Source organism: Staurois parvus, unplaced genomic scaffold (genome assembly GCF_062004578.1).
Source record: "Staurois parvus isolate SC_StPar_1 unplaced genomic scaffold, SC_StPar_1.0 ptg000147l, whole genome shotgun sequence".
NCBI lineage: Eukaryota > Metazoa > Chordata > Amphibia > Anura > Ranidae > Staurois > Staurois parvus.
In genome coordinates this window covers 16,560,367-16,572,810 of record NW_028317943.1, presented here as the reverse complement: position 1 = coordinate 16,572,810, position 12,444 = coordinate 16,560,367, and the positions used below count along the sequence as shown (strand labels likewise).

Sequence of the window (12,444 nt, the reverse complement as noted above, 5' to 3'; positions counted from 1 at the left end):
ATATATTACTAATGTCATTACTTGTACATTTTCAGCAAAGGCTAGCAAGGCAAGTGGCTCTATATGTGAGCCTTAATTTTATTTTGCTATTAAATAGCTGCAGATTGCAAATAAACACGTTAACATAATGACAGCCAAAGACTGAACAGTTTGTTTGGCATTACAGAGATCAGACTGTAACATAGGCCAGTTTGCATACTTTAAGTGCATGTACAAGTAAAAACATAAAAAAAAACTAACAGAAAAATAACTTCCTGCACCAGAATGGCTGTGGTGACACATCAAAATACACTTTGAGAACCATCATCTTTCTCCTGTTAGGCTAGTGGGTTCACTATCTACATTAGTGAATGGCGATCACATTTTTAATTTTGTACTTTAGAGGATAAGGTCTTCTTAAAGTCAAATCAATATGTTAAGCAATACTAGAGCTATAATAACAAAAACTACCTTGTGCAAACAAACAGTGATAACATAAAATAAATAAAGTAAGATATGTTTCCAATTTTTTTTTTTTTAATATATAAAGGACAATTCACAAAGTGGTATTTTATCATATCCAAGTATGCGGTAAGATACCGCACAGCGTTTTAAAAAAAAAAGTTGGAATTCACTAAAAAATGCTACTAAAATACCGCATGAGTTATTTTATGAAGTGAAGCAGTATTTTACTAGTGAAAACATGTGGTAATGTAACAAGTCATCAGCTGTCAGCAGGTTGCCCCCTGACAGCTGAATGTAAAAAAAAAGAATTGCCAGCAATTTAAAACGGCATGAGGTTCCCCCCCCCCAACCATACCAAGCCCATCGGGTATGATATGTGGCACTGATGTGTACTGATGGGCACTGGTATGTGGCATTAATGGGCATTGACAGATGGCAATTATAGGCACTGAAAGGCAGCACTGATGGGGCTACACTGATAATCAGGGCACTGGTAGAGTGGTAGGACATCATATGACGTCCTCCCAGAATGACAGAGCCACCGCTCTCCTGTCATTTCCTTATATGGCGGGCAGGAGGCAGTTAAAGGATAAGTTCACCTTTTAATAAAAAAGTTAAAAAAATGTGCATTTATTATTTTTTGATTGTGGAGCCTCTAAAGCATTGCACCAGAATTCAGCAGGTCGATGGTGTCATGCAGGTCTCCCCCTGACCTGTCAGTATATCTGCTTGCTTGTACATCAATCACCCTCTGTGTGCTGAAAGGGGGACGGGGACATCTCCTGTGATTTTGTGGTGTTCGTATTACCTGCCACAAGTGACTCATGCAGACAGCAGAGGAAGGAGAGAGCAGATAAGAACTTGGTGCTTTGGACTGAGGCTAGTATACACTAAAGAGGGATATGCTTTGTTTATTTTTCATTTCAGAGGTTTACAACCACTTTAGTTTGAGTTTTAAATAATCCTCGACAAACTAATTCAGCAAGCTTTTTACAGTAACATTTGTTCAGGCTGCCTTTTGCCAGTGATTCTTTAGTGTGCAACCTCCTTCTTTCAAAGACCTACAACAGAACCATGCTCAGAACCAATGAACTCACTGGGCTGTCCTTCTGCAGGTTCTAATTCAGAATCCATTCCAAAGATAAGAATATCAGCAGCCATAAGCACTTAGGGCAGTCAACTGCACAATATGAATGCCATAAAGAAAAGTAGAACCATTCAGCAGGCAGGCCGTGTCTGCTGAGTGAGCCTGAATGCAAATTTTTCATGTCTGACTGGAGTGTATCTTTAAAAAATACATTTCTGCCACAGAGCTGACCTGATTTTAAGATGATGATTGTTTAAAAGTTCCTTCAAAGCTGTACATATTACAGAAAAGAATGCTGATTTTTTTTCTTCTTTTATTTGGCATAAAAATAAAGGGATAGGAGGTAAAAAAAAACATTCAACGAGCAATTATGCACAGCAGAAAATAGCAGAACAGTGAAGATAATGGAGCAAAAATGTTGACAAAATACCAAATGATTTGTAAAATGAATACAGTTTGTAGGAAATTAAACATAAAATGGTTTTAAAAGGCAAAACATACATGTTTGGGGTCAGTTGTCCTTTATAGGGAATTCCTGCACAGACTTCTAGAGAAATATAGAGCTGGAAATGGATTGAATAACCTATGAACATGCAATATGCAAGAGACAGTTATACCCTATAATAGGATGTGCTTGAACAAGGACCTTAAAGTGTTACTAAACCCACATCAGTAAAATTAGTCTGTATATGCAATAAAGGTTGCTTGTTATACTCACTGTGGAAGGGATTAATCCTTTGCGTAAAAACGCTGTTTGATCCTGTTTTCTGTGATCCTCCTCTTCTCCAACTGTCCCCAATCCTTCTGCTGGTAGCACAGAGCTCTAGGAGTCACTCTGCACATGTTCAGTTTAGTGTGTATTGCTAGATAGTTTTTTTTCACATTTGGGAGAGTGCATGTGATCAGCACAGGGCCAATCAGCACTGTGCAGAGAGAGGGTCAGGGGTTATGCAGCCTCATAGAACAGTCACAAGAGAATGAAAACTCCTACAAGGTTAACCGGTGCTCGGCCAGACACTGGGAGAAGTCAAAAGACTGCTATATACTGCTGATGAGAAAAGGTATTTAGTAGTATATATTAACTAAAATAATTGCATTTCCATGTTCTGTGTACTGTGGGAGACCAGATATAGTGAATGCAGGGTCCTGGGTTAAGTAATACTTTAATTGGCAGAATTACCAGGTATTGTTTTACAGAATGCAGCAGTTTTAAAGTGGAACTAAACCCATCGAATTAACTATTTCAAAAAGGTCCCTTCATGGTTTTCATAGCTGGCCCCTGATGACAAGCTGCGGTGCATGTGTGTCATTATGTGGCCAACATCAAGAACTCAGAAGACTTCTGATGTCATCAGAAGGAGATGGCACCATGAAATTGAGTGTGCTGCTGTGGAATGGTGGATCCCTAAAGAACACAGCTTAATTGCTGGGTGCGCAAGTATGCTTTTTGGCATCATTTAGCTATAGCAGTAAGGGGTCGTGGTGGGGCAGGGGTTGAAGTTTCTCTTTGAGCCCAAATAAATGATCTATGTAACATGCCTTTCACAACTGAAGACAGCTGCTCTTTGACTGTAGGACAATCAGCAAAAAGTGACTGTCTTAACAGGAATAGTAAACTATATGTAGTCAATAAAATTTAAAATAGGGTATATAATAAACAATTTTTAGATGTGAGGTCTGCATTAGGTTTCTGTTTTCAGAGTTATTTCCCTTCATATTTACTTGGCGATTTTGTACTAGGGTGACAACACTCACTCACTGTACTGTATCTATAGGGGTACAGCATTGGCCCTCTAGCATATGCATTGTGTTAGGACTACAGACTACCCCTATTTTAATTTAGGAGAGGATACGAGGGAAGGGCTCCGTAGTTCTCAGTGAGAGTTAGCAGAGGTGTACAATATAGCATAGGAAGTTATCAGCTCACAAGATTTCTGGCATGATCAACAAGTTTTTTTCAAACAGATATAACCAATGTTTTAAATTTTATATTTAACAGACCAAAAGAGAGAAAATAAGAGACATTCTTATGGTTTACATACATTATCAAAATAACAATAGGGGCATATTAAGAATGGATGAATCCATGCACATTCACCAGCTTGGATTTACCCATGTTTGCCAGATTTATTAAACTTACAAAAGGAGAATGACAATGAACGAATCATCCTTATTAGCAGCAAATGTGCAGGGGAATGCATCATGCATGTGAATGAGCGGTGAGGGTCTCCATCGGGAATCACTGGGAAATACTTGGATTTGCATATTTCAGAAAAGCGCATTTAAAATTGACCACTTTGTTCCTTAAGCAAATATTACACCCAGCAGCGTTTGCTGTTATCATTTTTTTTACTTCCTTTTTATTAACCTTTTCTTTGAGAAAAAGGACATATACAATGAAAAAATAAGCTAGGATGAATAATCAAAAAATGAAGTAAAGCAGTACATGTACCATAATTATAATATAAGTCATATATAGTAACAGTATTCCAAGAAATATCCATCGAGATGACCAACAGCATTCCAACAAAGCAAATAGATATAATAAAGACATCAGCCTTATATAATAAATACTATAGATTCTAGGACCTCTGAAATTACACACCAAGGAAGTATCTGACTATAGATTTATTCATATAGATATACAATAAAATGTAGAGTTGAGAAATCTGCTATATCATAAATAGTACGACTGCTCAAAAAAGATAGAAAAGAAAAAAGGGAGGAAAGGAAGAGGGAAGGAGAAGAAGAGGAAAAATAATCTGTAGAGGGCAAGACCCACCCTACCAGATGCCTCACACAACCTTGAACCGGCAAACCACCATGGGAGTAATGTCAATTGTGCAGGGCCCTTGGCACAAGGGCACGAGATCTTATTGAACCTTTAAATCTTGTTATGAAGGCAAGCCAACAAATACTCCATATTGAAACATCGTGGATGCGTTTATAAATATTAGTTCCAGAAGGTGGTAGTTGTTGCTTCCATTTCAGTGCTATAAGACATCTAGCAGTCATCAAAACATGATTCATCTGTTTAAAGGAAGTTTTAGTTTTATTCGGTGGAGGAAGCCCTAATGGGAAATGGACTGAGTCCACAGGGACAGAAAAGCCAAAAAGCGACTCAAAAAGGGGAACCCGTAATTTCCCAAACCGGGTGCATTTTCGGGCAGTTCCAGTAAATGTGATACAATGTCCTTGAGATTCATTACATCTCCAACAGAATGTTTCAGCAGTAACATACCAATGAAACATGATTTTATGTTGGTTCTCTTTATAAAGTGTGCATAAAGATGTTTTATTAATGTTATACTGAATGTCCTCTCATTCCTCCAGTTCCAGTGTCCATGCCCTATTATCAAATTTTTAAATAGATATGTGGTGAATCATTTAAGAATGGGTGAATGACTGCCATTCATCCTTTTTTATATATATGCCTTGGAATGATCCTCTAGCCTGGTAAAACCCACATGAATAAAACGAAAACATGGAAAAAATGAATTATACGTCCTTGTGTATCCATTACAAAGCAATATAAATAATCCATTTAGAATCCAGCAGTGTTAGGCTGTTCCTTTTGGAAAGGCAAATGAAAGTAAAGCTGCAATGCCTCTGAGGTAATCATTGAATCACTGCGATACGGAGAGGAATTAGCCATTTCAAATCCTTTTAAGAAGAAGCGGGTGGAAAACCGTAGGTGTCTTGTTTAAAAACAAATGTCCCCTAACAAAAATCTGCTAAAGATTCTTAAGATCAAATAAGCCTTTATTGGGTTATATTTCAATCGCTTGATAATGTCATATAAAGGTCACAGTAAAACACTTTCTGCCCTTGAATTTGAAGGCTTTGATGCAGTGACTCAGATGTCCACAGTATAGATTTACATCAGTCTGATATATGAAGCCATGTTTATAGGCTGCAAGCCTGTCATCCAGTATGAAAAAATTAAACACAACATTCAACACAAAAACCAGCCTCTCATAATCACTCCAAAAGAGCTTATTTAGATGCACTGTTGACGGATGAACAATTGTCACACTTTTTACTGGAAAGTGATAGCAGCGCAAAGACTAGCTAGCTGTCAGCATGTCATAGAAATGATTTAAGCTTGTTTGGACAGGAGACAGCACTTTGTTTTGACAGCATTTTCAATAAACACTGGTCTGTACTGTAGGGTCTTACGTTACAGTTCATACATTATATTGCCAAAAGTATTGGGACGCCTGCATTTACTCACACATGAACTATAATGACATCTCAAGTCTTAGTCCGTGGGGTTCAATATTGAGTTGGCCCACCCTTTGCAGCTATAACAGCTTCAACTATTCTGGGAAGGCTGTCCACAAGGTATAGGAGTGTGTCTAGGGGAATGTTTGACCATTCTTCCAGAAGCGCATTTGTAAGGTCAAACACTGATGTGGGACGAGAAGGCCTGGTTCACAGTCTCCGCTCTAACTCATCCCAAAGGTGTTTTATCGGGTTGAGGTCAGGATTCTGTGCAGGCCAGTCAAGTTCCTCCACCCCAATCTCGCTCATCCATGTCTTTATGGACCTTGCATTGTGCACTGGTGCGCAGTCATGTTGGAACAGGAAGGGGCCATCCCCAAACTGTTCCCACAAAGTTAGGAAGATTAAATTGTCCAAAATGTCTTGGCATGTTGACGCCTTAAGAGTTCCCTTCACTGGAACTAAGGGGCCAAGCCCAACCCCTGAAAAACAACCCCGGACGATAATCTCCCCTCCACCAAACTTTACACTTGACACAATGTAGTCAGGCAAGTACCGTTCTCCTGGCAACTGCCAAACCCAGACAAGTCCATCAGATTGCCAAACAAAGAAGTGTGATTCATCACTCCAGAGTCCAGCGGCAGCATGCTTTACACCACTGCATCTGACACTTTGCATTACACTTGGTGATGTAAGGCTTGGATGCATGCTTGGCCATGGAAAACCATTCCATAAAGCTCTCTATGCACTGTTGTGCTAATCTGAAGGCCACACAAAGTTTGGAGGTCTTTAGTTATTGACTCTGCAGACAGTTGGTGAATTCTGCGCACTGTGCGCCTCAGCATGCGATGACCCCACACTGTCATTTTAGGTGGCCTACCACTTTGTGGCTGAGTTGCTGTTGTTCCGAGTTGCTTCCAATTTTTCATAATACCACAAACAGTAGATTGTGGAATATTTAGTAGCAAGAAAAATTTAATGGATGGACTTATTGCACAGGTGGAAACCTAGCAGTCTGCATGCCTAGGTGCTTGATTTTATACACCTGTGGCCATGGAGGTGATTGGAACACCTGAATCCAGTGATTTGGAGGGGTGTCCCAATACTTTTGGCAACATAGTGTACATGTTATGGAATGAAGTTACTCCTCCTCACCAGCAGATGGTGCAGGCTCTAGCAGTGTCTGTTTTTTGCATAAATTGCTGCACTGCAGATAGCATTAGAACATGACCTCAGATTTGGTGACAATTGACAATATAGACAGGACTAAAGCTGGCCATAGATGGGTAGAAAAGTGTTCAAAAAACGTTCAAAATGCTCAATCATTCGACTTTCTAAATGGTAGTGGGCTCATTTTGATTCTAAAAATACTAATATTTATGACAAAGAAACAAACCAGCATATCAGAATTTTGTAGTGCCAATGAACAATTTTGGAACAGTGAGTAGGGTTGCCACCTGTCTGGGACTCACCCAGACAGTCAGAGTTTGGAATCCTGCTTCCGGGTTTCAATCTGCCTCTTAAATCTAATGAAATCCATAAACGTGCTTCCCCTTCGAATAAATGAAATACAGCTCCATATGCACTTAATTATTCAACCACAGTGAATCTTCGTGCAAATCAGCACTGTGCTCATGGATGGCCTCTCACCTCATAGTAAGACCTGACATGTCTCACATCGCTCAGAAACAGCAGACTTCCAGCCTAAGATGCTCCACAGATTCGTCTCTCTGATCCAGATCTAGTAGCGATAAGGATCAGCCCAGTAATAGCTTTGACTGATACACACACATGCCTTTCTGATTGTGGAAACAGATAATGGCCACAGATAGTTTACCAGCAGGCTTCCAGGGGGACCGTGAACCACCACTTCTGGTCAGATTGCCGTGACAAATCCACCAGAAGTACTCCAACCCCACCTTCCCCCGCCCGAAACCCCTGGGATACGTTACAGGTTTTAGAAGGCTGTGGGACCATTCACAAAGTGCAGCGTGGCTCATGTAACCAACTCTAAAACCACAGCACTGGATCCTTGGACAGGTAAGTGTCCTTTTATTATAAGTCAACAGCTACAGTATTTGCAGCTGCTGACTTTTAATTTTTTGTTCCTAGGGTGAGGAACCGTATTAAGTTAAGGACTGACAAAGCTACTGCCAAATCAATAGAATCATAGCAGAACTGCAAAATTGCTGTGGTCTATAGGAAGTGTACAGGCGCGGGAGCTGAAGTGGTTAAGAACCTCACAAAATGTAGGATAACAGTAACCCAAAACCCTCAGAATTGACAATGTGACCTCTAACCCACAATATGGGAATTTCTGCTTATCATTTTTGAAAATAGGAATGTATTAATATAGTTTCTCAACAAGGTTATTAAAATTTAATTACCTGCATATAATTCTTGCATCAAAGCATAGCTTGTGTGACAACATGTTTTCCGTTAATGTTGACCTTGTTTTTATCCTGTATACAAATTAAGAGAACATTATACATCTCATATTACTTTAAAAATACATGACATTACACGTTTTTTCACTGTAGTATTCAGCAGAGACCAATAATGCTATAGTCAAAACTGTTGTGGTACAATATGTGATGAAATCAGACTTGAGCTCACTGACACAACCCATTAAAAAAAAAGATAATATTCATGATAATGCTGCTGATCATGTGCACAAATTCAAATGTGATATGTGTATGTATGACAGAATTATTAAATAAAACCTGAACTCTAGGCATGCAGCTAAATACACAGATGAAATACATAAAAAATGTTTTAGTTAACAAAGGATTTGTATTTTTGTCTGTCTAGTCCTAAGATGTACATAGCTCTGCCCTATGGTCCAGTCCTGTCTAGCAAGAGAGGGGACCTGGTCTTTTTCTAACTTCACCCTGTAACTGAATAATAAAGGGACAGCAGCACACCACTGGTTAATCTCTTTGTTACTCTGCTTGCTCCTCCTGTTAGCACTGTAACACACCTGATTTGCTCCTGAGTCTGCTTTTTCAAACTAAGCTGCTGTACCGGCAGTACAGTACACAGCAAGAGGATAATAGCAAGTCAGATTTAAATATTACTTTGCTTGCATTAAAAATTGAATTTTTACTTTAAGAAGTCCCCCTCTCCCCAAGTGCAGCTCACTAGGTCTTATAATTAACTTTTGTCTCGATCCACCCTGTATGGCTCTGCTCAGAACCGCATAGCATTTTCTTCAAAAAGTTTGCACTATGCATGTGTTGGCCATGGCCCTATTTCCTCCTATGGGAAAGACATACTCTGAATGAGTTGGGCTATGGTGTGAAAATATGAAATCTCTATTTACAGGAGAAAGGCTTTGCAGTTCTATGCTCAGCTGCAGCGTGAAAATTGCCATATTGTGGCTGAAGTTAAGTATAAGAACTTGTGGGCAGCATTTACAGAGGTGAGGGCAGCTTATTACAAAGGTACAGTTGTCCTTTTTGATACATTAAATATTAAAAAGTTGCATTTATTTGTGTCTTTTATATTTTCCTTAAGTCCAACTTTAAATTTATGAGATGTGGAATTTGGTTGAATCCTGAAGACCTAGTTGTTTTGCTTGTCTACTCACATTGCCATCATAATATACTTTAAAAATAGGACTGCATATTCCAATATATGGGATATGTTTGATTTTCAAAAATAAAAAAAGGAATAAACTTGATAACTACATCTATGAGTAATAATTCTATTTTCATTAAAGGGATACTCATCTTCTGAAACACAGATTTACAACCAAAACTGATTGTGGGGTTTCTTTACTAAAGCTGGAGAGTGCAAAATCAGGTGCACTTCTGCACAGAAACCAATCAGATTCTAAGTTTTATTGCCAACACTTAATAGAACAAGCTGAGGTTAAAAGCTGATTGGCTACCATACACAGTTGCACAGATTCTGAGTGAACCAGTTTTAGTAAATCACCCCCTTTGTGTTTAAAAAAGAAATGGTGCCCTTATCCAAGTACAAAGCCAAACAAAGTTATATATATTCACTATGACATGATGTAAATTTAAAGCGGTTTTAGTCAAATGTTTCCCCTCTTCTTTGTCAATGGATGAGTATAACTTCTGGCTTTACTGGTATTTAGTTTAGTGAATCTCATATCATGAGATTTCCAATCAAGTTAATCTACTTAGCAGGTCTTTGTTCTTTTGAAATGACTTTGAAATGTTATAATGCAGTCACAACATGAGTCATACACTGTGAGAAAATAGTGAAAAAAGGATGTAAAAAATAATCAGGAAAAAAATGTATGATAAAAGATTTCTACCTGGTCCTGTTTTTCTGTTTCAATATTTTTATTAAGAAAGTTTTGTTTTAGGAACTCAACAAGCTCAATATACGCCCACGCAGGGGCCGAGCATAACAATAACACAGAAACAGATACATCCTGCTGACTTGTATTAGACAAATAACAAAATGTCCAATAACAGCAAGGAAGGACGGCAAAAAGCCGAACCAAATATTAACAGCAGTAGTCCAACATAATACCGTAAAGAGAAGAGGAAAGAAAAAAGGTTAGAAGAAAGGAAAAAAAAAAAAAAAGGAATCAGAAAGAAAACATAGAGGAAAGGGAGACTAGGAGAATCATGGATCCAGGGCTAGCACAGGCAGCAACTACAAGAGGCCATAGCTAGTAGGGGGCAGGAATGGCAAGGAATATCTTATCCAAGGTTCCCAAACCTTAAGGAATCTCGGATGAGAATCATGACGAATGCTAGACATCTGTTCATTGATCAACATATCATTCATCCGGGTCTTCACCCCGTGGAAGACAACCGAAGGTGTTCTCCAAGCTTGAGCTATGGCACGTTTGGCCGAAATAAATAGGTAGGATGCCAATTTCTGCTGAGATTTAGACAGACCCAAAATTGGACAGTGCAGAAGGGCCAACCTTGCATCCCTATGGACTGTAATGTGAAATAGCGTTTGTCGCAGACCAAAAACCCTAGACCAGTAGCCTATCAATCGCGGGCACGACCACCAAATGTGTAAGACGTCCCCGTGTAGACCACAGTTCCGGAAACATCTATCTCCGCCAGTCGGACTAAAGTGAGCAATCCGAGCCGGGACCCAGTACCTCAAGAGTGACTGTATTGAATGAACATTTCGCCACTATCCCCCAGGCCCTACGCCAATCCTCCGCTGCAATCGAGCCACCCAGATCTCGCTCCCATTGAGAGACATAACACAGGGGTGGTGAGGAGGACCTACTGTTAAGGGAGGCATAAATTACAAAAATGAGACCAGGGGACCCTGGGGAGTGCTGACAAACGTGTTCAAAGGCTGTTTTGCGGTAAGGGTATGTAGAAGTACGATGGAGGGATAGGACCCAGTGGCGCAATTGCAAATACCAATAATATTCCCATGGCGGGACCCCCCTTGATTCTCGAAGAGACTCCCATGAAAAAAACGTACGAGCGTTCAGAAAATCATGTACAATAACAAAGCCATGGGAGGTTCACCAAGAGAAAGAAGGGGGATGTTCTAGGCCTGGCAGAAATAAAGGATTATGCGTGATTGGCAAAAGAGGTAGAAATGATGAAATCATATTACCCGAATATTTTACAGAATCTCAGGTTCGTAAACTGTGAAGCATGATAGGGATGAAATCCGGAGGGCATAACTTAGGCGCAAGCCAAAGCAATGCCGTTAAGGAAAGCGGAGCACAGTTTGGTAATTCCAAGAGTACCCATAACGGGATACCTGTCGTGGCATGAAGCATAGACAACTGGAAAATCTGAGCCGCCAAGTAATACCTAGAAACGTGTAGAACGCCTAAACCTCCCTGTAATCTGTGAGTATATAGAGTGGCTCTAGGCACTCTGGGACATTTATGAGCCCAGATAAAACTGAGAATCTGGCTTTGCAGTACACGAAGAAAAAAAGGGACCTGAATAGGAAGAGTGCGGAAAAAGTACAGGATCTTAGGCAAAATAGTCATCTTGACAGCATGTATCTGGCCAATCCAAGATAAAGAAGGAAACTGTCATGAAGCAGGGAAGTAACAGAGCACAATAAGGGGTAATAATTAGCAGAAAATAAAGTAGAGTAGGAGGAAGTAAGTGTACCGCCAAGATAAGCCAGAGAATGGGATGCCCAACGGTAGGGGAATTGTGTCTGCAACCGTTCAACCAGGTTGGCAGGGAGTGTAATATTCAATGCTGTGGTTTTATACAAATTGATGCTGAGGCCAGATATAGTCGAAAAACAGTCCAATATGACCTGGAGATTGGGGAGAGTGATGAGAGGATTGGTTAAAACCAAAAGGGCATCATCTGCATAAAAGCTGGCCTTATATTGAGTGCCAGCATAGGGGACACCAGAAATATCCGGGTGATTTCGAATGGCTGCAGCTAAAGGTTCAAGAGCGAGAACAAAAAGAGCAGGTGATAATGGGCATCCTTGTCTTGTGCCCCTGAAAATCTAGCCCTGTTTTTCAAGAATGGAGCAATATACTGCCAGGAAGATTGTAAGAAATATACGTAAGAATCACCAAAGAAAAGTGAACATAGCCAGACAAAAAGTGAAAGTTAGGCCTACGATACATAGGTGATTTAAACATATCAGCTGAACTACTAAAATTGCCTCTTTTAATGGAAGAGTAGCAATGGTTCTACTAAAATACTGTCGCAGCATCCATTAGTGATTAATCACATACAACCAGGGCT

General features: G+C 39.7%; 1 protein-coding gene across 3 annotated transcripts in view; it reads right to left on the bottom strand.

Annotated features, from left to right (window-relative positions):
* CAPS2 (calcyphosine 2) overlaps window positions 1–12,444 on the bottom strand; it is a 172,643-nt gene that overhangs the window by 65,976 nt on the left and 94,223 nt on the right. For all 3 annotated transcript variants that reach the window (XM_089674091.1, XM_089674090.1, XM_089674089.1), the window contains one exon: window positions 8,143–8,217. In XM_089674091.1, coding sequence (XP_089530217.1) covers window positions 8,143–8,217 — 75 coding nt within the window. The remainder of the gene's footprint in view (window positions 1–8,142; window positions 8,218–12,444) is intronic.